This window comes from Bubalus bubalis, chromosome 15, assembly GCF_019923935.1.
Source record: "Bubalus bubalis isolate 160015118507 breed Murrah chromosome 15, NDDB_SH_1, whole genome shotgun sequence".
NCBI classification, from domain to species: domain Eukaryota; kingdom Metazoa; phylum Chordata; class Mammalia; order Artiodactyla; family Bovidae; genus Bubalus; species Bubalus bubalis.
In genome coordinates, this window is record NC_059171.1 from 1,459,074 (window position 1) to 1,485,609 (window position 26,536).

General features: G+C 37.2%; 1 protein-coding gene across 7 annotated transcripts in view; it reads right to left on the bottom strand.

Annotated features, from left to right (window-relative positions):
• The window catches only part of SNX16 (sorting nexin 16), a 37,047-nt gene that overhangs the window by 5,724 nt on the left and 4,787 nt on the right, over window positions 1-26,536 (bottom strand). For 6 of the 7 annotated variants that reach the window (XM_044928500.2, XM_006074713.4, XM_044928499.2 and 3 more), the window contains 3 exons: window positions 18,417-18,503; window positions 10,929-11,077; window positions 1,993-2,062 (listed from right to left, as the gene is read on the bottom strand). In XM_044928500.2, coding sequence (XP_044784435.1) covers window positions 1,993-2,062; window positions 10,929-11,077; window positions 18,417-18,503 — 306 coding nt within the window. The remainder of the gene's footprint in view (window positions 1-1,992; window positions 2,063-10,928; window positions 11,078-18,416; window positions 18,504-26,536) is intronic. The other variant, XM_044928501.2, reaches the window with a different exon arrangement.

The window sequence follows — 26,536 nt, forward strand, 5'->3', positions numbered from 1 at the left end:
AATGGTATAGCCACTTGAGAATATTCTGCTTCTTAAAGTTAACATAAATGTTTGGTTACATGGCAAACATAATTTGTCATATAACCAGACATCCTACTCTCAGGAACCAACCTAAGAGAAAAGAAGACATCTGTCCACATTAAGTCTTCTTGAAATTGTTCATAGCTGCATTATTCGTAATAGTACAAATATGGAAATAATCCAAATATCCCTCAGCTGGTGACTGGATAAGCAAAATGTGGTTTATGTATACAATGAAAAACCTTTCAATAATAGAAAGTAATGAAACACTGAGAGACTGTAACACGGATGGGCTTCCCTGGTGGCACTTCCCAGTGGTAAAGAATCTGCCTGCCAGTGCAGGAGATACAAGAGACCTGGGTTCAATCCCTGGGTTGGGAAGATCCCTGGAGTAGAAAATGGCAACCCACTCCAGTATTTCTGCCTGAAAAATTTCACGGACAGAGGAGCCTGGGGGGGCTACAGTCCATGGGGTCACAAAGAGTCTGACATGACTGAGCACATTATTAGCACGCATAACATGGATGATGCTCAGAAACATTATGTTAAATTAAAAAAAAAAACATGCAAAGATTTTATACAAAATTTTTGCATCTTTTTTTTATATGCTATGCATATTGTACATATGGTATTATGTATTTATATAGACACATATACATTTACATGCATGTGAGCTGGTGATGGACAGGGAAGCCTGGTGTGCTGCAGTCCATGGGGTCGCAGAGTTGGACATGACTGAGTGACTGAACTGAACTGATATATATTTATATACACACGTGTGTGCTAAGCTGCTTTGCTGTCGCTGCTGCTAAGTCGCTTCAGTCGTGTCCGACTCTGTGCAACCAGTAGTGTCCAGTTCTTTGCAACCCTGTGGACTGTGGCTGCCAGGCTCCTCTGTCCATGGGATTCTCCAAGCAAGAATACTGGAATGGGTTGCTATGCCCTCCTCCAGGGGATCTTCCCCATTCAGGGATCGAACCTGTGTCTCCTGCATTGCAAGCAGATTCTTTACTGCTGAGCCACTGGGGAAGCACTATATACACACAATATGATTCTATCTATATGAAATAACCAGAAAAGATATTCGCAGACACTGACAGCAGAACAGTAGTCATCTGAGGCTGGCACTGAGGAATGACTGCAAAATGGCTTGTAGAATTTTTTTTGAGGTCGTGGAAATTTCTAAAACTGGAGTATGTTAATGAAGGCACAGCTCTAAAGATTTACTAAGTTATTAAATTGTACATTTACAATGAAATAGCAAATAACAAATTTTATGGATGAAAATTTTACTTCAATAAAGCTGTTTTTAAAAAAAGCTATGGCATGCTTCTAACACAAAAAACTGACTCAGTTTAACTGAAAACATTAACAATTAAATCTGTTCCACTTAAAAATCATTAAACATTTAGGGAAAAACTTGCATAAAATCCTAGCTAATCTATTATTACCAAATCTGTGAATCTAGCCAATTTCTTCAAGAAATAGGCCACTCTAAACGTCAATTAGCGTAATTCGAGTAGCATCAAGCTTGAGCTGAACTGATAACAAGATAGTAACTTCAACTTCTGGAGATTGGATTTTTAAATTTGATTTTAAATGTAGTTTCCTTACTTTGATACTTGGATGGAAGAAAATTCAACATACACATATTGCTTTTGAATGTAAAATAAATTTCCAAGTAGTTTTCTTTTTGTTTTCTGAAATGGTAAAAACACAGAGAATAAATGTAGGATTTAATTTTAGAGCTTCACTGACTATGTGATATGTACGAAATTTTACTTTTTTACTGAATTAGGTCCATGTACTTCAATGAAAGAAAGCTTTGACTCAAACATTAAAAGCTTTCTGTGCAAAACTACCAGTCTGAAATTATAATTTTGCTGTTTGCTATTCCATTCAAGAAACAATGAAGTTATTGTATGGTATTATTCGTTCCTCTTTTCATGTGATATATAATACAGCACTTACCCTGCTTTCTTCTAAGCTATCAAATGGACCTGGTGGATCATCCAGACAAAGAAAGTCTCTCACTGCAAGGCTTTCATAGGGGAAAAAAAAAAAAAAAAAAAAGCTGGGGTACAAATACGTTTACAAAAGACAGCAGAAAGCAAAAGGTATTCCGAAGCTATGTGTTTTAAGTAAGTTGGTTCTTTTGATAAGCAAGAAAATAAGCAAGATGGCTTATGTGTTTTCACACAGGTAACAAAATACAAATATAAAATCTATAGAAGATACAAAGATTTTAGGTTATTTCTAAGATCCTATGAACATAAACAGACATTCTGAATTTGTTACATAGTTTATATGACATAAAACATAAATCTGAATAACAGTACAAGAGAGCAACTTAAATGGTGAACAGGCATAGCATTCAGAGAAATGTTTATTTGAACTAGTCTAAAAAAGCCATTATCTTGTTATGAAGAAATACAATTTCTAATTTATACATCATTGTTTCCTCTTTAGGAGATGATTCTAAAGTAATTACAAATTAAAGGTTTTTCTTGCAATTATGTTTATTATATTAATTTACTTAAGTATTTTCTCTAGAGAGTTCAAGAGAAAGAATTCTGACCATACCATTTATGAATTACCAAAAATTTCAAAATAATGAAATGATAGTTATATTTATACTTTTCAATGATCAGAAACAGGTTAAGAAGGTAAAAACTGAACTTGTTATATGACATTCCTCTTTCTAAAAAGTAATTTAGGATTTAGAGACAGCTCTATGTGTGTGTTAAAAATTCGGATACTCAAAAAGTATGACTGGGCTTCCTCACTGGCTCAGCAATAAAGAACTCAGCTGCAATACAGGAGATGGTCAGGAAGATCCCCTGGAGAAGGAAATGACAATCCACTCCAGTATTCTTGCCTGGGAAATCCCCTGGACAGAGGAGCCTGGTGGGCTACAGTCCATGGGGTTGCAAACAGCTGGACACGACTTAGCGACTAAACAACAGGAGTTCTACTCAAATGAAGTCCAATGGATTCTCTAATTTTTTTTTCCCACTATAATTCTAAGGTTATATTCTATGTCCCACTTTGTTTAATCTGTGGCGTAAGAATGAAATTTAAAACTGGCATCACAACTGTAATTTACAAAACACTTCAGGGGTTCAATACATTTCTTCTGTTTCAATAGGACTCACTTGATGGAGGAAGAAAGTTAATACTCTCAAGCTTTTTTGCTTATCCAAGAAAAGGGGCAGTTAAGAATGTCTGACAGAGAGTAGTGTTTGAGAAAACAATTGCTTTATCAAAAACTCTGATATGTTTTTCCTGTCTAGAAAATCAAGCTCTTAGCCCTTCTTGAGAATCACTGACTAGAGAATTTTACTTAGATTTGATAAACATTTGATTGCCTATATGTGCCATGGCCTGCTCAGTGATTTCTTATACATTATCAATGTATAATTTATAAACAAATCAAGTAAATTCAAATAAAGTATAAGTACCAAAGAGTCTATATTATTAAATGACCTATGGATTAAATAAAAGTTAATTCTTTTAAACAGGTTTTATTTACTTGTTCACTGATAAGTTCAATATAACCCCTAATCTCTCCTCTGTATTCAATGCTTAATACTTTTCATTTGACCATGATAATAAAGGTAATATCAGGATAGGAGAGAAATCTATCTAAGACAAAATCCAATAATCTGGAATTCAAAGGTAAGGAAAGACCACCTTTCTGCTCTCTTTAGTACCCAGAGTTAACTTTTTAGAGTGGTTGGGAAATCCCTATTTTAAAATTGTGATCAATTGTTGACTTAATGTGCCCTACGATAAGGAAACCAGAGATGGTATCCCTCAGCATTATTTTTATCAGAGCAAATTTGTCCTGTAACTTAGACTCTTCCTTTGAGTCTCCTGAAAAAGTTTCCTTTAGAAGAGTTTCACTGTAATTTTCAAATTTCTTAAAAAACTATTTCACTCAGTGAATCTTCACCTTGTATTTCATAATGTATCTTTTTTCTTTCACGGGTATGTATTTGTTTACATCCCAGTTTTCTAACTCTTTATCTCAAAATTTATATTAAAAAAAGCTAAAACTAATGCCTACAATTCATTAAAAGGTCAATAAAGAGCTAAGTAAAAAATGTACTAAAATACTAGATACTAATTGTCAAAACCAAATTAAGCACAAAAAGTCACTGCATGAAAAAATTAATGAGGGATTTCAGATAGAAATGTTTTATCAGTTACTACTTCTCTTCAGTATTCTCAACTAGTAAAAAGAAAATAACAAAATTTGACATTGACTGTAGCCCTGAGGACAGGGACTCTCAAGGCTGGTGGTGGTGAGGGCTGCCGTGCAGGAGCTGGGCTGGTGGGTGGTGGGGCTGAAGGGCTCACGCTTCCGTTCCTGTGGCGGATGTGTGGGCCTGGTTTACACCTTGATTATGTCTCACCTGGTTACTTTCAGCTCATTTGTGTCCCGACCTACAGTTTTATTCCTTCTAACATGAAATGCTTCCAGAACAAATGTTTTATGTCAAACCCACCTTGAAACCCATCTGTGCGTCCTCTAACAAGAGGGAACAAAGCTGAGGTCTTGGTGTTGGCATAAAGTACCTGCGCACATTCAAACTTTAACTGCCTTCCTTATTTGACACTTCAGAAATGGTGTCGTCTCACGCCTGCCGCTATTATCCTGGCCCACCCTCTCCTCCACACGCTACCAGGCCCAGTGCTCTTACATGCATTACGACACCACCTTGAAGACATCCCTTTCACAGGACTTCCACACGGTCTTATTAGCATTATCTGTTTAACCAAGCAGTCTTCTGCTTCACCAAAAAGTAAATGACAAGTTTCAGGACTGTACAGAATCTGAACCAATTAATTAGCACAGCACAGAGTTAGTGTTCAAAAATAATGAATTTATTTGTAAGAGCCATGCAATTAGGAAAAAAAAAAAGGAATGAAACTCTTAAGAGCATCAGAACAAACTTCTATCCACTGTTGTAGATAAATAATACAGCAGAACTCTCAAATTTGAGATGGATTTTAGTTTTCAACAGATATTCCTACTTTCATGTGAAATTAAGCTTAGACAGCAAAATGTAAGACCAAAAGTCTTAAAAGAAGGTTAGAATTTGGTTGCTTCTGATGGTATGACTTCAAGATTTATAAAGAAGCACAACAAAAAGAGTAAGAAACTTAGAGCTAAAAGGGGATATTTTCAGAGAACATTTAGTCTAATTACTTCATTTTCTAATTGGAGACATTGATTAAAATCAGTTAAGTAATTGCTTAAAATTATTTCACTACCAAGCTCAGGAAACGGAATTTTGTGTAAGATCTTTGAGACCCAATTAGGTAAGAGTTTACATGTATCTGAATACAACATATTTAGCTTTAATGCATTAAAAGGAAAATTGTCCATAATTAAATGTCTACCAAACTAATATTTTGTGTAAAAATCACCCAACCAACCTTAGCAATGTGTTCATTCTCATGAGCTGGCATTATATAAGCTATTGCTTATATATAAGTTATTGCTTATATAACTGAATTCCTTCATTTTATAAAAATACTAAGGTTAACTCAACCTCTCGTGACAGTCTCTTTATATATAAAAACTTAAGACACATGAGAAGATATGAAAATGTATAAAAAAGTTACTTTAGATATTCTTCCTCAAAAATTATAATTTATTGACTTTTACAACTAGAAGAGACACCTAAGAAGTCATTAATTCAATATATCCCATGTAATAATTCCCTCTTTAATACCACTGGTAGTTACCTAGCCTAGTCTCTTCTAATACTTCAGGTAAACTCACTTACTCAAAAGGCAGAACACATTTCTATACCAGACAGCTTGAAAGGACATGTAACTTTTTTATCTGAGTTTACTGGGGGCTTCCTCTAACTTCTCATTTATTCTGAGTTTTACATGTTAGTCTTGCTATTCAAAATGAGGTCCTAGGCCAGCGGCATCGGCATCACTGGGAAACCGGTTAGAAACGCTGCATCTCCACTTCAGACCTTGCTAATTCAGAATCTGTGTTTGAACATGATGTGCCTGACAGTGGAGAAGCCTGGCTTTAGAGCTAACTATCATTTGATTAATTCTTTTCTGAATGTTTATTTATTTACTCATTTTTGTCCGTGATTGGTCTTCCCTGCTGCGTGGTATTTAGCTGTGGAGAGTAGGGGCTACTCTGGGTGCGGGGGTCTCTCTTGTGGAGCACTGGCTCTGGGGCAGGTGGGCTTCAGCGGTCGCAGCTCCCAGGCTCCAGGGCACAGGCTCACTAGCTGCGGTGCCTGGACTCAGTCGCCCGAGGCGTGTGGGATCTTCCCGGATCAGGAATTGAACCTGTGTCTCCTGCACTGGCAGGAGGATTCTTTACCACTGAGCCACCAGGGAAGTCCTCATTTGATTAATTCTTTTCCCCATCACAAGACTTTCAAACACCTGAATATAGTTACCATGTCTCTCCAAGTAAGTTTTCTTTTCAAAAGGTAAAGATTCTCATTTCTTTCAATTGATTCCTCATGTAAAATGTTTGGATAGTTATTTGTTTTAAATAATGAGCTTCCGTTAATTCAGATATACCTGGACTTTTTTCTTTTAAAATAGATGTAGAGTTTAAAACACTGAATTCTGGCACTGAACCTCTTATAGATGAATGGTAATATAAGGAAAATATATATAATTTTAACCCTTGCATTTTAAAGCATTAAGAAGAAAAATATGGTAAATCAGGATATATGTGTAGTAATTCTGAAAACATGGAGTAGTAAGATATTTGCTGTGCTGATTAAATGATGTAATTATTTCAAAATAGCAGAAGCTAGGATAAAACAATAGCTATATTTTAACTATACAGCTATGAGAGACCTTCCCCCTCCATCCATCTTTACACATTTGACAAGCTAAGTTAGATGCTGTTTCGGGTACAGGACTGTGCCTGCTTGCTTCTGCATTTTGATGTAATATTCCTTTTCATTTGGAAAGTCCTTCTTTACTTTCTGTCAGTTCAAATATCAGTAATTTTTCAAAACCCAGCTTAAATACTACCATCTAGGAAGCCTCCTCTAACTCCTCCAGTTAAAATTTTTCTCTTTTCTTCCCCTGCTGAAAAAGGCAGATATCCAACTTTTAGTTTTATGGTGTGTCTTTTTTCTTCCTATTTAGTTTTCTTAAATAAAGGATTAGCATCTAATGAACCTTTGTGTAGCTGCAATACCTTATATACCATAAAAGACCTAAATAAACATTTATTGAACAAACAAAACCAAAGATTTTATCATGAAAATATTAACATTTTTGTTTTATTCTGTATTCTCTAAATGTACCTGAAAATATTATTCTCTTAAAACACTTAAACCAACAATTCTTAATACCCCTTGGATCTCAACTGCGTTGTGAGGTGCTAAGGAATCAAAAAGAAAAGTGAAAGAACTGCATAAAGAATTAATCTCAAACAATTATTTGGCCATATAAAGACAGTAACTTTCTGTGCTGCCATTCCAACTGTAACAGGATGCTAACAGGCGTACCAATAGGTAATGTAAACTAACTGACACTTTAAATAGTGATTCTTAAATATGCAATTTCATGTTTGTATAAAGAAGAGTTGGGATTCTGTCTTTTCCCTCTTCCTCCCTTAGAAGAAATTCCTAGACGGACCTGTAATCTTAATCTATCATTCACAGTTTCAAACCCCACTCGCTACTTGCAGTGCTATTTGGTTCACTGCAAACAGGACTGATCTTCCCCTTCTCTGAATTCCTTTTACTTTTACCATCTGTATCATGTCAAGTAGAAGTTTATAATCTCCCTTATTTTGTTAGAAGAGAAGCCTAATGTCTTCAAAGGAATTAAGATTAGTAAATAGATCCTCAATTTCTGTTATACCCTTCTTAGTATGAAAAGGGACAAATTCTTAAGATATAGATTAATAACTCTTCCCTCTGCCAAGTCATGTTTTAAATACTAATTAAGAAACTGCTTAAAATGTGAAATAAAAAATGCTACTCATCACTCACGAAAAAGACAGTACCCTAGAACAAACATAAGGTTTCTAAACTTATCTTACTTCCATGGAGTTGCAAAGAGTTGGACATGAATTAGCGACTGAACAACAATAACAACACATACATTATTTAGAGTTCTACTTAAATTATCTTACCAAATTCCTTCAGTATCTCAGATATATGACCAAAATACATAGGCAAGTAAGCGTGAGGCACACTATAGGTTTTTGTGCAAGACTTTAGAACCTTTAATATTCTAGGAATGTCAAAGGAAACCTTTCCCCAACTTACTTGACCAAGCAATCTTTCTTTTCCTGAAAACATCTATCTGTGAACTGAGCAAGACCACTATCACTGTTCTAAGGACAGTTTTAGAAACAGGATCTTGAATGTTTACTCTACAGAGATCTAGTACCAATAATTAAAAAAAGATACAGCTCAACTAAGATACACTTTTAATGTTTAAAAAAATCAATAAATCATGAGTTTTTCAAGTGGTTCATACTATATTTCATTAAATAAAGATGATGTAGTCATAGAATAAATTCAATTTTAATTTGCCATATTTTCAATACAAATATATAAAGATTTACTGAATAAGGAGTAAGAGAAAAGGGATAGGATTTGTTGATTTCTTAGAGATAAAAGTCTTTTATGGTATGGTATAAAATATATTTTCTTCAAGGTTTTCTCTATGATTTTAGAGTTTGTTTCCCTTTGGAGAGATATTAAAAAAAATACAGAAAAGTAGGGAGCATCCATCTGCCCACCACCTAGACAAGAACACACAATTGCTAAGTTTGATCATATTTGTTTCACCCTCTTTTTCTTATAAACAGTATAATAACAACTATCAACAGTTCTGCCACTCATTCAACAAGGACTTTTCGACATGGACTGTTGCATTATGCTAACAGGCCCTGCACACTGAATGGTGGGTCAAAGAGCCTCATGACCTACTCCTGTGTATGTACCTTTCAGACTGGTGGGAGAACACAATCAAATAATCACAGAAATAGTTACAAACTGAAAGGCTACTAAAGTAAAGTTCCAACCAGCCTTTTTCAACTGGGACTCCACATGAGGATTAAATCCTATTGCCAATGATATGAGTGACTATTTTCTCAGTTCTCTTAAGACTGGTGGTATATGGCTAGTATCATCCTAAAGAGAAGTTAGTTATATGCAACGGGAGTCTTAAGGCATTAGGAACTGAGTTTCAGAACCAGCAGAGAAGATACTACGAGAAAGACTTGACCTAATTTTTAGTGGTGGTGATGGATGAGGGGTTGGTCAGGAGACCAACCTAAGGAAGTGAAGTCTGTTTGAAGCCTGAAAGAGTCATCTAGGCTGGGGCTGGGGGAGCAAGGGCAGTAGTGTGAAATGCCTTTCTAGGAACAGCTTATTAAAAAAGGAACAGGCGACTGTGAAAAAGTACAAGACCAATTCGGTCTGATGTAGAGAACAGGGGCAGGGAGGAATAATGAAACATAAGGTTGGAAAGACAGACATGTATAGTCAGGGCCCAGAAAGGATGACTTAAATTGCCTTACAAAAGGTCACTGTGGCTCCAGTGGGCTACAGAAATAGGAGTGGATGAGGAAGACAGTGGTGGAAAGGAGTGATTTAAGTGAGAGGCAACCCTTTAGACTAGAGTGGCAATGGCAGGATGGAGAAAAGCTGACAGATTTGAGTTGTATTGTATAAAGACAGGGATGTGTCCAGATGACTGGGTTTTGGGTAGACAATGAGCTGAATATTGGAGGAAAGTGAGACAATGAGCTGTGACGTCTGTTCTAGGTTTGAGGTCACACTGAGACGTCTGAAGGAGACGGCAGGGAGGCAACCGCAGCAGTGAGTCTGGGAACGGAGGAGGGGTCCGGCCTGCAGTTACCTTATTAGAGGAAAGTGAGGAGGGTGGCAGAGGTCTCACGTAGTCACTGAGCTTAGTGCACATTGGGAAGCAAGGTGTGTTTGTATAGTACGAGTGTCTTGCAATGTGAGGTGATATAAATAAAAGAAACACTAAGGAAAAAGGGTGAAGAATGCTGAAGATCGTTCCAAAAGCAGGTCTCTACACAACATGCTATTGCTGCACTGTAACTGCTCTCTGCTGTTGTTTGGTCACGAAGTCGTGTCTGAGTCTTTTGCAACCCCATGGACTGCAGCCCGCCAGGCTCCTCTGTCCATAGATTCTCCAGGCAACAACACTGGAGTGGGTTGCCATTTCCTCCTCCAGGGGATCTTCCTGACCCAGGGATCCAACCCCTGTCTCATATACTGGCAGGTGGATTCTTTACCACCGAGGCACCTGGGAAGCTGTAAATGCTAATTTTTTTCAAAATGGTTCTAATTTATCTGATAATGTAAGTGCCAAGATTAGATACCCAGATGCAATCAGATCATATAGCAATTTTCTTGTAAATATATTCAGATACAAAAAATAAAGAAAGGATATTGATCCTTTCTTTCTCTAAAAGTTTCTGGTATTTTTACTTCACTCTCTGTATAAATTAACCTGATTTCAAGATTTTTGTATTACTTTGGAGAATTAAAAATATTGTCAAAATTATATAGTGTCATAGTTACCAAAAATCTACCAATATGTTAGCTACTGTTTTAAGTTATTACTAAAATACCAAAATCAAGTTTACAGCTCAGTGGATGGTTTGACTATATGGCACACAAAGTCTCACTTTGCTAGACTTTTTGGAAGTGTTAATATAAATCAAACACCAAATAAGTCCTTACTGAAAAAAAGCCAAGAAAATCACAGTTACTGCTTTTAGACAGGATAAGTAATTATACTCCTACCTTATATTTTTTGTGCTTGAATAAATATGGTCCTAGATTTATTCTCTAGTTTAAACCAGTTATTGGAATGCACAAACTCTTATTCAATTTGTTACATACCAGTTAGCAATGTCCTTGTGAGCTACTAAATTCTGAAGAAACGCTTGTAATCCTAATTGCCTATCTTCTAAAAAGTCCGCATTGTAATTATCTCTAAACCAGCGTTTTGGTGGAAGGGCTAATCGAAAGCCTGGAAACATCTCTTTTAACTGAAAAAGAAGAAAAAAGAAAATACAATGTTCAACTAAATCACTTGAATTCTACAAAATCTAACCTGTCGACTCTATGAAACTATTCATAAAACAAGCTTACAAAAAAAGATTTAAATTCAGATGCTTTTTACGCCTTGCCTGTTTTACTTTGATTTCTACCAGTTGTGTATGCACAGGAGTTACAGGTGCTCCTTGTCCCTGCTAACACTTGGTATTGTCCATCTTTTTAATGTTAGCCATCTTACTAGGTGTGTAGCAGTATTTCATTGCGGCTTTAATTTGCATACCTCTGTTGACAAATGGTGTTAAGTATCTTCTCATGTACTTGGATCTATTCAGATCTTCTGAACCCTCTGCTTTTCAAAAAACTGGGTACTTGTCTTTGAATTAAGTTGTCAGAGTTCTTTATATAGTCTAGCTACAAGGCCTTTGTCAGGTATATGTACGATGAACATATTCTCCCAAACTATGTTTTGACTTTTCATGTTATTCTTAACAGAGTACATTAAAAAATCTTTACTGTTTCCTAACTCATCCTTTTTTTTTTTTTCAAATTTTCTGGTTTATGCTGTTTTACACACTATCTAAGAAACCTTTGCTCACTCCAGGGCTGTAAAAACTTTCTTCCATGTTTTTTCCTAGATGTTCATAGTTTCAACGTTTACATTTTGGCTTATAATCCATTTTGCATATTTGGCTTACATTTTACTTTCTTAGGGAGGCTTTTCCACCTTCTAAGCTGGGTGAGATGTCCCTTTATACACTCTGATTAACTGACTATATTAATATAACTGGATAACAAGGTACCTCAAAATTCAGTGGTGGAAAATAATCATTTATTAGGCTATGGACTCTGTGGGCTGGCAATTCCTAAAGGGGAGGGTGAGGATGGATTATTTCTTTCACAATGAGTTAGAACTTTAGCTGGACACCTGAGGTTGAGAAGCATCTGAAGTTCACTCCCACGTATTTATACGGGAATAGGCTGTTTGCTGCTGAGACCTTAGCTGGGGCTGTCAATCACAAGCCTGACATGGACTCTCCATGTATTGTGGACTTTCTCACCACACAGAGACTGGGTTTCAAAGAGGGAGCATCGCAAGAGAGAAAGCCAGGATGAAGCCGTATACTTCTTACGATCTAGCCTCATTCACACAGCATCAGTTCCACTGTCCTCTTTAGTTAGATCAGGCATAAGCTCAGCCATGTTCGAGATGGAGAGGAAACAAGATCCTACCCCTTGATGGTAAGTGGGAAGGTTCTGGGAGAGCATGTGGGGCTGAGAGTGCTGCTGCAGACATTTTTGGAAAACACAAGCCGCCACACATTGTCAAATCCTTCACTTATTTCTCGAATGATATTTATCATGAGGCAAATTAAGTAATGTTTACTTAATTTTGGACTCTCATTCTAAATGTTGGCTGCATACTGGAATCACCCAAGGAACTTTTGAGTAGGAACTCACAGAGATTCTGAGAGGGCTCCACTGTAGAACAGCTCCCTTTTGTCTGAAGATGATTAATCAGGATTTATATTAATGACTGTGTCCTACCTCTGACATATTTGGATTTTAAGTGGTTGGGATACGGCCTGGGCATTGTAATTTTAAAAAGCTTTCCAGGGAAGTGCAAAGTACAGCTAAGACTGAGAACCATTTTACACACAGTTGCACCCCCCAATGCCTAACATAATGCCTGCTACATTACAAGTAGTCAACAATCTATGTTCAATAAATGGATGAATGAAATGGAACCACGTACATTCACATTTCTCTACTTAAATACAAGACAAAACATTACAATGTAAGAAAAAAGACTTAGCAAAGGAGAAAAATTCACAGGGTAAAAAGCTAAATAAAAATATAAAACATTCTGTCAACATTTCTATACTAAAAATTCTGATTTGATTTCAAGATGTAAATATTTTTGGCCTTGGAGTCTGATTTTTTACTGTTTGAAAGTAATAAAAGCTATAAGGATGAAATAAAAAGTCTTTTTTAAAAAAATTAATTTTAAGCTTTAAAATTTAAACATAACATATGTCCACATGCATGGTTAGATTTTTTTTCCCCTTAAAAAATAAATCCTCAGAAAAGAGTGAGTTGTTCCATAATTAGGCCTTCACAAAGTGTTTATAAGTGCTTATTCAATAACTTTATTTTGAACAAAGTACAATTTGGGAACTATACATTAGCTTGAAATAACCAATAAATGGTAGCTTTTATATTTCATTAAACTTTAATAGATTTCCTGTGAAATGACATCAAAATAGGCATTTGATATTTCTATAAAAAAGCCTTTAAAAAAAGGACACACATGCTGTGGGATTAAGATGCAGAACTGAGCACATTCATCTAATTCTTTCTTTCTGAGTTCTGCTAATATTATAGTAAAGAGGAAAAACACTTAAAACAACATATTGGAAACTAAAAAGCACCGAGGAGAGCAGCAATGACTCAAGAGAGCCAAGAAACCTGAGGTGTAGAAACACTTACTCCAAGTTTGTAGTTACCGAGACCTCAAACTGCTCACAAACTGGCAGCACAAGGCAGGAGACTGGAAAGCACCTCTGGAGGCTGATCAACTCAACAGGAATGACTCTAAGATCCTGAAATCACAAGTTCTCCAGCAAAAGCCCACCTTTCCCACTATACAGTGAATCTTGAAGTCAACACAAGACTCTACCATGAAGTAAGAGATTCCAATCAGTTATTAGTACCCAACTTTTAATCATGAGCAAACAACCAAGAATTACTACACACTAGTACTAACATGGAAGACAAAGACAAATATCACAAGGAGAAAAACAAAGACAACACAAAGAGGAAAAAGTATGAATAAAAATACAATCACTGATGCAGTCAATGGATTAAGATACTACATTAAGAAATAAGAATAAGATGACCAAAAGAGAGGACATTCAGAGAAAAGATGGTCTTAGAAAGAGAAAGGAAAATTGCCTTCAAAATAGCAACAACAACAAAAAATAGTAAATGGGGAGGAAAAGATCCAGAATCATATAGAATCAGCCCAAAGGTCTGTTTTACAAGGTGACAGACAGAACATAGAAGGGAGGAATTCATTAATAAAGCAATTCAAAAACACTTCTTTGAACTGAAAGACATGGACTGCCCACAGAGTGTCTAAGTTAATACTAGAAAAGAACCTACAAAAAGTCATCATGTGTCCCCTTCCTCTTGAACCTCCCTCCTCCCTCCCTCCCCAACCCACCCTACAGGTTGTTAGAGAGCCCTGGTTTGAGTACCCTGAGTCATACAGCAAGTTCCCATTGGCTGCTCATGTTGATGGTTAGCAGAAACCAACACAATTCTGTAAAGAAATTTTTCTTCAATTAAAAAATAAATTTAGAAGGTGGCAAAAAAAAAGTTACTGTGAAATTTCAGATTAATTACACAGAGAAGATTCAAAAGACTTCTAAAGAAGAAAAAAACAGGTGACATGCAAGTGATAAGGAGCAAGAACAGCTTTGGACTTCTCAAGGGCAATACGCAACACCAAGAACAAGATAAAACAGCTTAATGTCTTCAAAATTCTGAAAGAACATTTTCCAACTTAGAATTCTATACCCAGCCCACGTTTCAACCAAGTGTGAAAATGGAGTGAGCATTTTAGACGTGTGGGGTCTGAAGGACACCACTTCCCATGTGGTCTTCGTCAAAAAGCCACTGAAGGGTTAGTTCTGCCACGAGGAGACCGTGATCCAAGAAAGAAGACACAACACAAAGGAAACAAAACCCAACAACGGAAAAAGTGAACAAACCCTAGAAAGATAGTGAAAGGCAGCTTTGTAACCGCCTGATGTCAGTCAGTTTGGGGCAGTTCAGGACAGTGTGACCCAAGAGACAGACATGTTGAAGATTACCATGAATTTCTTTTTAATAGAAGGACTGAATGCTTGGTTGAGCTTAGCCCAGATTTTCATATGAGCTCTGCTTGTCTTGACAGTGGGCTGATAATGGTTCTGCTTCCTCTCTATGTTCTGCTGGGTGGGACCAATTGAGAATAATCATTTTACCTCAGAGAATTACTCAGCTTTAAACTACTTCTGCAAACTGGAAGTAGAAAATAGTGAGTTTTCTAGTAGAAAATAAAGAAAACCCCACTCTCACAGCCACATTTCTGCAAACTATTCATCACCAGTCTGCTCTACAACTCTGCCAGATGCTGCAACTCTGAGAACTGTGTTTCAGACCTTGCTCATGACTTTGCCCTCTAACTTTCTCAGAAGAGGCTCTTAAAAACTCCTAGAGAAGCTGAAGCCAGATTATAACCCAGTAAGTTAAAATAAGAGGAAGAAAAAATTTCTCTTTCTAAACAGTGTTATTTTAACTAAAATGATTTTCACATTGTCAACTGGCTATTTTTTTCTCACTGCTATAGAACAATGAAAAATGTAAACTCCTCAAAGTTAGAATCAGATCTGTATAGTTTCTATATGATACCAAATTCCTAGCACAGTGATGAACTCAAAAATTTCATGATTTAAAGATGCTAAGATTTTACTTTAACAATTATAAAAATAATAACTACCATTTAAACTGTGTGGCTGCTGCTGTCTGACACACATTTTTGACTCTTGCCAGTAAAATCAGGTGATGAATGGAGCTCTTTCTGGTACCTAGAAGACTGACATATACACTTATTAATTTTAAGTGCCCAACTTAAGAGTATCAAGGAGATATTTACAAGACTTAAATTAAACTTCTATTAACATCTTTTTTCAAAAACTTAAGAGCAATCTAAATCCCAGCTTGCCTAAGGCAAGAAATATTTTGGCAATAAAGATGAATCCAGAGAGATAAAAGGAAGCAAACACTAAATAATAGTTGAGTCCTGAGGAGAACAAAAGTCATAAAGGATGAAATAGCTCTGAACTGAGACTGTTAGAAATGAGTCTGTATAAACAAAAATTATAACAATTTCATAAGAAAGCTAAGAATTTCAATTAAGTATGTGGTAACTTAATGAATCACTTTGGTATTCTTGTGTGTTTTAACTATTTAAAAAGATGAACAGAAGTAAAGAATTACAGGTTTTTAAATCAACCATGTAAAATAAAAATTCAGGTACAGAAAATAAAATTTATATATTATGTAAATATCTTAGAAATAATATTAAGTACTTTGGCATGTTGCCATAAGTCATCTTAACAATACCTTAATTAAGAATAAAACACTTTAGCATTTTATATTTTACCTTTTCATTGAAACTGAGGTTTAAGAATGGTGGAAGCTTTTTGGCATCCTAGCGGTTGCCAAGTCACATAAATGGAATTTCCCATAACCAAAAGTTTTAAGAACATACCAACCTGAGAAGTTCTGAGAGTCCAAGAAAGCAATAGGAAATATGGCAGGTGGGAAAGTAGGACCCATGAAGTTCCCTCTACTCAACATCTATCAAAATTAGGGAGTAATCCGTGGTCCAAGGTCATCTTATTTGGCCTCTCCGAAGCATCATAAACTGCTTGCTTCTTTTGGAAAAATGCTTTTTCTCTTGGTTTCTTAAATACCAGTTACCCCTATCTGTCCTACCTGATTTTCCTCCAGCCCTGTGAACACTTCAGCTGCTGTTTCTCTACTGAAATCTTACTGCAATTTACTCAATCAGTTCCCTAGTGTTAGAAATTTAGGTTGGTTCTAAAATTTTTAACTATTTAAAACAAAATAAAAAATGAAAAAAGAGAAGAACAATACATAAAACATCATGAGAAGTATCCTTAGGGCTATATCCTGCCCATATGAATAATTTATTATATAGGATAAATCCCAGAAATGTAATTATCATGTCAAATTATGTATAGCTTTAGGATGTCCTCTAGGAAGACTTATATTTCTAACAATAGATATACCACTTCAAGGCTGTCAACCTGACAGGTGAAAATTAAAATAGTTTTTCTTTCTTTTCTTTAACTGTAATTTTATTTACTTATTGGTGGTGCTGGGTCTTCATGGCTGTGCCGATTTTCCTCTAGTTGCAGAGAGAGGGGGCCGCTCTCCAGTGGCAGTATGTGAACCTCTTGCTGGGGCGGCCTCTGCTGTTGGGGAGCACGGGCTCCAGGGCACACTGCCTTCAGCAGCGGCAGCACATGGCCTCAGCAGCGGTGGCTCCCGGGCTATGGAGCACAGGCTCAGCAGCTGTGGTGCACGGGTTCAGCCGCTCCATGGTGTATGGGATCCTCCCAGACCAGGGCCTGAACCCATGTCTGCTGCAATGGCAGGCGGATTCTTTACCACCAGGGAAGCCCAACAGGTGAAAAATAGTGTCTTAATTTTCTTTTCTTGGGGTACTTGTGATAGTAAATGGTTTCCAAATTTAGTGGTCATTTGTATTTCTTCTGTGGATTACACTGTTCATATCAATTGCTGAATTTTCTATTTTGGGGTGCTTCTTGTTACTTATTTTTAAGGGTACTTAATGTACTGCAGTTTATTATTATTTTGTCTGTTTCACATGTGCAGTGAAAAAGATTTTGTACATGCAATTAGGGTTACTATTGAGTTGACCTTAAGACAGGAAAACTATTTACATGAGCTTAATCTTATCACTCAAGCTCTATAAAGGTAAAGCTTCTTCCTGGCTGGTGACAAAAGAGAAAGCCAGAGATATTCTAGCACAAGAAAAACTTGACCAACTCTTGCTGACTTTAAAGATGGAAGGGTCATGTGCAAGAGCTGAAGAATAGTATCTATGGGCCAAGAACAACCTTTGGCTGACAACCAGCAAGGAAACAGGGACCTTGTCTCACAATCACAAGAAACCAAACTCTGCCAACAACGATACTGAAAGCTGATTCTTTCCCAGAGCCTCCAGATAAGAGGCCAGTCAATATTTTGATTTTGACCTTGTTTGACCCTTAGCAGCAAACCCAGCTGAGCACTCCAAATCTCTAAATAACGAAGAGGTGTGTTTTAAGCCACAAAGTTTGTGATAATTTGTAACACAGTAAAGAAAACTAACCATAATGTGTTAAATTTTTTTTTCATTCTTCTACAGTCGTATGATTTTGGGGTCTTATACACATACATTTTTTCAAAGTTATAAGATTATGTAAATAATCGTATTTCTGTTGCCAATTTTAAGGTTTTCATATTTTTAATATTAAAAATAATTTTTTGTTTCCAACAAAAGGAAGTTATATGTAGAGATGGGAATTCAGACTCTTAAAATTAAATGAAACAGTTGTTAGGAAATAGCAAAGATTCGACTTCACTTAAATAATTAACAAAGGAGAAAAAGCAAGTAACAACAGGAGAACTCCAGGAACAGATTATAATTCCAGACTGAAAAGTCAGGTTTAGATTTATTAAAGTACTTACTTTATCATTAAGCCTAGAGAAATCAGTGTATCTTCTAAAAACTACCCAGCTTTCTTCTGGGGTCTTCTTTACTAATATTTTATATACCTATGGAGAGAGTGAGAGACAGAGAGCTTTAAAATATATTTCTATAAATATTTTAAAATTTAAGCCAAATAATTTTAAAACTTTTATTTGAAAAAGCAGATGGTAACATTATGTTAAAAAATTCAGAAACTATTTAGGCCATCAAATGTTCAATCAAATGTAGGAACCAAAAGCAAAGATTTTTTTCTCAGGACTGACAAATTTGAGGCAAAATGCTTTTCTGAAGCACGCTAATAATAAATAAACTCATCAGCCTCTAAAATATATTTTATGCTGCTGCTGCTGCTGAAGTCACTTCAGTCATGTCCAACTCTGTGTGGCCCCATAGACGGCAGCCCACCAGGCTCCCCTGTCCCTGGGATTCTCCAGGCAAGAGTACTGGAGTGGGGTGCCATTGCCTTCTCTGATATTTTATGCTAATATATTCTAAAATTAATATGAAAAGTAGCCACTATTGTCTTACACAGTCAATTTAATTTTTAAACTCAATAACTGCCAAGCAAAGTTTTCTAATAAATTAGATGTTTTAATCTTCAAGGATGAAATACAAGGTAGAAAATATCCATATTAGATGAAAGTTTACATTTCTATAATTATGTACAATTTTCTAGGCTACTGCATAGAAAAATTTGGTTGCAGCAAGTCAATATTTTAAAAGGTACTTAAGAAAAAGCTAGATTCTATATTTCCTAAGGATAATTTTAGAATTTATTGAGAGGAAATACTATTTACAACGGAATCTCAGAGAAACAATTCCTAGTAGTTTTTGGTACAGTGGTTTGAGCTAAGCTAAATACGTGACACACAAAATGTACTCAATAACTATCTACTGAATGAGTAAAACTCTCTTAAAAACAGTAACTTTTTCCCTTCAAGTTAAGGTGTGGAATAACTTTCAATTGTAGTTCTAGAGCTGCACTCTAGCTGCAAATGGCTATAGAATACTTGAAATGTGACTTTGACACATGCTGTGAGTATAATATAGACCAGATTTCAAAGACTTAGTATGAAAAAAGATGTAAAAATACTTCATTAAAAACATTATATATTGATTAATGTTGAAATGATCATACTTTAAATATATTAAACAAAATACATTACTAAATATAATTTCATCGTTTCTTTTTACCTTTTTTAACACTAAAAATTAGGAAATTTTAAATTACAAGTATGATCCAAATTCTAGTGGATGATCAAGAGACAATTTATTAGTTAGGGATTGTTGATCATCCTTACCATTTGATTCTTCTCCCTTACAGACTTATTTTTCAGCTTTGAAGGGAGAGAATCAGCAAGGGTTAGATTGGATTCTTTAGTTTTCAAGTAAAAAGTAAATAATTTATCTTTGCAACATATAAAGGTGAGGATGGAGATTATTTGGATGCCCTGTAAAGTATCCAGAAAGTCCTGATGTAAAATAGTCATGCAGGGAATAAAAAGTAAATTTTCTTTTTTAGTTCAGTTCAGTCGCACAGTCGTGTCCAACTCTTTGCGATCCCATGAATCGCAGCACGCCAGGCCTCCCTGTCCATCACCAAATCCTGGAGTTCACTCAGACTCACGTCCATCGAGTTGGTGATGGCATCCAGCCATCTCATCCTCTGTTGTCCCCTTCTCCTCCTGCCCCCAATCCCTACCAGCATCAGAGTCTTTTCCAATGAGTCAACTCTTCGACCAGGTGGCCAAAGTACTGGAGTTTCAGCGTTAGCATCATTCCTTCCAAAGAAATCCCAGGGCTGATCTCCTTCACAATGGACTGGTTGGATCTCCTTGCAGTCCAAGGGACTCTCAGGAGTCTTCTCCAACACCACAGTTCAAAAGCATCAATTCTTCGGTGCTCAGCCTTCTTCACAGTCCAACTCTCACATCCATACATGACCACTGGAAAAACCATAGCCTTGACTAGACGGACCTTTGTTGGCAAAGTAATGTCTCTGCTTTTGAATATGCTATCTAAGTTGGACATAACTTTCCTTCCAAGAAGTAAGCGTCTTTTAATTTCATGGCTGCAGTCACCATCTGCAGTGATTTTTGGAGCCCCCCAAAATAAAGTCTGACACTGTTTCCACTGTTTCCCCATCTACTTCCCATGAAGTGATGGGATCAGATGCCATGATCTTCGTTTTCTGAATGTTGAGCTTTAAGCCAACTTTTTCACTCTCCACTTTCACCTTCATCAAGAGGCTTTTTAGTTCCTCTTCACTTTCTGCCATAAGGGTGGTGTCATCTGCATATCTGAGGTTATTGATATTTCTCCCAGAAATCTTGATTTCAGCTTGTGTTTCTTCCAGTCCAGCGTTTCTCATGATGTACTCTGCATATAAATTAAGCAAGCAGGGTGACAATATACAGCCTGGACGTACTCCTTTTCCTATTTGGAAACAGTCTGTTGTTCCATGTCCAGTTCTAACTGTTGCTTCCTGACATGCATACAAATTTCTCAAGAGGCAGGTCAGGTGGTCTGGTATCCCATCTCTTTCAGAATTTCCCACAGTTTATTGTGATCCACACAGTCAAAGGCTTTGGCATAGTCAATAAAGCAGAAATAGATGTTTTTCTGGAACTCTCTTGCTTTTTCCATGATCCAGCGGATGTTGGTAATTTGATCTCTGGTTCCTCTGCCTTTTCTAAAACCAGCTTGAACATCAGGAAGTTCACGGTTCACGTATTGCTGAAGCCTGGCTTGGAGAATTTTGAGCATTACTTTACTAGCATGTGAGATGAGTGCAATTGTGCGGTAGTTTGAGCATTCTTTGGCATTGCCTTTCTTTGGGATTGGAATGAAAACTGACCTTTTCCAGTTCTGTGGCCACTGCTGACTTTTCCAAATTTGCTGGCATATCGAGTGCAGCACTTTCACAGCATCATCTTTCAGGATTTGAAATAGCTCAACTGGAATTCCACCACCTCCACTAGCTTTGTTCGTAGTGATGCTTTCTAAGGCCCACTTGACTTCACATTCCAAGTTGTCTGGCTCTAGGTCAGTGATCACACCATCATGATTATCTTGGTCGTGAAGATCTTTTTTGTACAGTTCTGTGTATTCTTGCCACCTCTCTTGATATCTTCTGCTTCTGTTAGGCCCATACCATTTCTGTCCTTTATCGAGCCCATCTTTGCATGAAATGTTCCTTTGGTATCTCTAATTTTATTGAAGAGATCTCTAGTCTTTCACATTCTGTTGTTTTCCTCTATTTCTTTGCATTGATCGCTGAAGAAGGCTTTCTTATCTCTTCTTGCTATTCTTTGGAACTCTGCATTCAAATGCTTATATCTTTCCTTTTCTCCTTTGGTTTTCGCTTCTCTTCTTTTCACAGCTATTTGTAAGGCCTCCCCAGACAGCCATTTTGCTTTTTTGCATTTCTTTTCCATGGGGATGGTCTTGATTCCTGTCTCCTGTACAATGTCACGAACCTCAGTCCATAGTTCATCAGGCACTCTATCTATCAGATCTAGGCCCTTAAATCTATTTCTCACTTCCACTGTATAATCATAAGGGATTTGGTTTAGGTCATACCTGAATGGTGTAGTGGTTTTCCCTACTTTCTTCAATTTCAGTCTGAATTTGGCAATAAGGAGTTCATGGTCTGAGCCACAGTCAGCTCCTGGTCTTGTTTTTGCTGACTGTATAGAGCTTCTCCATCTTTGGCTGCAAAGAACATAATCAATCTGATTTCAGTGTTGACCATCTGGTGATGTCCATGTATAGAGTCCTCTCTTGTGTTGTTGGGAGAGGGTGTTTGTTATGACCAGTGCATTTTCTTGGCAAAACTCTATTAGTCTTTGTCCTGCTTCATTTCGTATTCCAAGGCCAAATTTGCCTGTTACTCCAGGTGTTTCTTGACTTCCTACTTTTGCATTCCAGTCCCCTATAATGAAAAGGACATCTTTTTTGGGTGTTAGTTTGAAAAGGTCTTGTAGGTTTTCCTAGAACCGTTCAACTTCAGCTTCTTCAGCGTTACTGGTTGGGGCATAGACTTGGATTACTGTGATACTGAATGGTTTACCTTGGAAACGAACAGAGATCATTCTGTTGTTTTTGAGACTGCATCCAAGTACTGCATTTTGGACTCTTTTGTTGACCATGATGGCTACTCCATTTCTTCTGAGGGATTCCTGCCCGCAGTAGTAGATATAATGGTCATCTGAGTTAAATTCACCCATTCCAGTCCATTTTAGTTCGCTGATTCCTAGAATGTCGTCATTCACCCTTGCCATCTCTTGTTTGACCACTTCCAATTTGCCTTGATTCATGGACCTGATATTCCAGGTTCGTATGCAATATTGCTCTTATAGCATCGGACCTTGCTTTTATCACCAGTCACATCCACAACTGGGTATTGTTTTTGCTTTGGCTCTGTCTCTTCATTCTTTCTGGAGTTATTTCTCCACTGATCTCCAGTAGCACATTGGGCACCTACTGACCTGGGGAGTTCCTCTTTCAGTATCCTATCATTTTGCCTTTTCATACTGTTCACGGGGTTCTCAAGGCAAGAATACTGAAGTGGTTTGCCATTCCCTTGTCCAGTGGACCACATTCTGTCAGATCTCTCCACCATGACCCTACGCCTGAGACCAGGGGTGGCGGCCGGGAGGACCAACCCCACGTCCAAGGAGCGGTGGCTGCGAGGGCGCAGGAGGGCCTAGAGGAGCTATCCCACGTTGAAGGTCAGGAAGGGTGGCGGTGAGGAGATACCCCTCGTCCAAGGTAAGGAGCAACGGCTGCGCTTTGCTGGAGCAGCCGTGAAAAGATACCCCACGCCCAAGGTAAGAGAAACCCAAGTCAGATCGTAGGTGTTGCAAGAGGGCATCAGAGGGCAGACACACTGAAACCATACTCACAGAAAACTAGTCAATATTCTTTTTAGAAGTTACTAATTCAAAAAGGGATAAACTGACTTTAATACTTTTGACTGTGAATAACTGATGCATGATAAAAGTCAACTTCATATGATAATTACTTCAACTGTACACAATACACATTGACTTTATTTTTTCTGTTTTAAAAAAAATGAGCCCTTTTCTAACTGCTACCCTTCACAGTGGTCTCTAAACACTCCTTTTTTCTCTAGGAAAAACACAGGATAGATTTTTGCTTTATTTTTTCTAGAAAGCTCTCCTATCTACTTGTTTAAGTAGTACTTCAATGAAAACTATGTACAATACTGATCATTGCTTCCTCTAAATTCTAACAGCAGTTATTGTCTCTACCCTTTATTTGAAACTTAGTGTATACTACACTTTGTACTCTTGTTTTAGGTAGCCTGTGCTTTAAGTAAACAAATGTAGACACATACACTGATCATAAAATATATACAGAAAAGCACAAAAACTTCAGTATACCCCTTAATGGATTTTCACAGAGTAAACACACCATGTACCGAGTAAAAGAGGAAGAAAGAAAACATTACCAAAGAAGTCCACCCCGTGACTCTTTCTGGAACCTGCTCACCACCCCTCTCTACTTTTTGTTTTTAATCACTTTTCAAAGATGTGACACTCTCTCTATATATAAGACCTTGCCAGTTTTTCCTAAACTTTCTTCAGTTAAGAGATCAATTCAAAGAAATATACCAAGGTGAAATTATTTGACAAACCTAACACTCTCAAGCTTGTAACTCTAGCTTAGACCTCTCCCCTAAAGTGAACACTGAATATATGACTAAAAAGTCTGTTGATGAAAGTGAAAGAGGAGAGTGAAAAAGTTGGCTTAAAGCTCAACATTCAGAAAACGAAGATCATGGCATCTGATCCCATCACTTCATGGGAAATAGATGGGGAAACAGTGGAAACAGTGTCAGACTTTATTTTTGTGGGGGCTCCAAAATCACTGCAGATGGTGACTGCAGCCATGAAATTAAAAGACGCTTACTCCTTGGAAGGAAAGTTATGACCAACCTAGATAGCATATTCAAAAGCAGAGACATTACTTTGCCAACAAACGTCTGTCTAGTCAAGGCTATGGTTTTTCCTGTGGTCATGTATGGATGTGAGAGTTGGACTGTGAAGATAGCTGAGCGCTGAGGAATTGATGCTTTTGAACTGTGGTGTTGGAGAAGACTCTTGAGAGTCCCTTGGACTGCAAGGAGATTCAATCAGTCCATTCTAAAGGAGATCGGTCCTGGATGTTCTTTGGAAGGAATGATGCTAACGCTGAAACTCCAGTACTTTGGCCACCTTGTGCGAAGAGTTGACTCATTGGAAAAAACTCTGATGCTGGGAGGGATTGGGGGCAGGAGGAGAAGGGGACGACAGAGGATGAGATGGCTGGATGCCATCACCAACTCGATGGACGTGAGTTTGAGTGAACTCCAGGAGTTGGTGATGGACAGGGAGGCCTGGCGTGCTGCGATTCATGGGGTCGCAAAGAGTCGGACATGACTGAGCAACTGAACTGAACTGAATATATATATATATAGTGAGATAAAATATATATATATGCGTACACCCTCATACATACACGTAACTGACATCTCCACTTGACGTCTAACAAACATTTCAAACCTAGCATGTGCAAAAACAAATTCTGGTCTTTCCCTCAAAATCTGCCATTTCATTAAATGGCAACTCTACTTTTCACATTGTTTAGGTGAGAAGCATTGGGATCATTTTTGCTTTCTCCATCTCCCCCATCCAAAGGCTCTCTCTTCAAGACATCTCCAGAATCTGACAATTTCTCAGGCCCCCTTCCCTCACCTGGTGCACATCACCATATGTCCCATGGATTACTGCAAGAACCTAATCACCTCCTGCCTTCCTTTTTCTCCCACAAAATCTAGTCTCAATTCAGCAGCCAGAATGAGCCTTTAAAAAGCTTAAGTCAGATCATCTGATTTTCCCTTTTACAATCTTTTTGAGATTCCCAGCTCAAAATGGGGGAAACTCTAAAGGCCTTATAAAGGCTTCTGTGCTCTATTTGAACTGGGGGTCACACTCCCTTGCTGTTACCTCAGTTCCTACATCTCTCCCCACTGATTATCCTGCTGTTAGCCATGAGGGTCTTGGCAGTTACACCACCTGTATGGGAAGCCCCTCCCCTCCCCTCTCAATGTCCTGGGTATTGTCATGGCTCATTTTCTCTTCAGTTCAGTGGCTCAGTTGTGTCCGACTCTTTGCGACCCCATGGACTGCAGCATGCCAGGCCTCCCTGTCTGTTCCTGTCATTTTCTCCCAGTGCTACATCTTTCCTGTGAGGCCATGGCTGGCAGTGCCACTTAAATTGCAACTCTGGTTTCAAGAAACTATTTCTTTCCCTCTTTTGATTCTCCTCTATAGCACTTATCACCATGTGACAAACTAATATTAAGAATAAAATTGCTTATCTATCTTTCATACGTTCAGTTGAGCTCCTGTACCACTATTACCTGGAAGAGGGCTTGGCACATAACTTGTACTCCAAAAACGCTAAATTAATAAATAGGTGAATATGATTGATTTTATATGTGTCATTTATTTCTTCCTCTGTATTGTCTTAAAAGACTATATACAAACTTTTCACACATATTACCTCAGTGAATGCTTATTCTTGCATAGAGAAGGTAGGTCACCGTACAGAAATGAGCTACCAATTTATTATAATTTCCAAAAATCACTCACAAAAAAGTCAGATCCATGCAGATTTGCCATCCATATCATGTCTTACAATATTTTAACTCTAAAAACTGCCTCTTTATAATTTCAATATTCTTTTTCCTAGAAGATCCTTCCATACTGTCATTAACTATACAACATGAAATGTTGAAGTAAATATGAAATCATTACTTCCAGAAAATCCAAGAGAAAGAAAAAACAGTTTCAAAGAACAAGCTTATACGTGGATTTAACAAGGTCATTGGATATATAAATACGTAATATATAATGAGGACAAAATAGATTAAACTAGCAATGAACAAACAGAAACATTAAAAGATGTAGAGAATATCAAACAATATGCATACCCAGTAATCAATCTTAGCAAAAGAGGTTAAGATTTCTGCCCTGAAAACTATTATTTAAAATATTATTTAATAACTTATTAAAATATTATTTAAAAT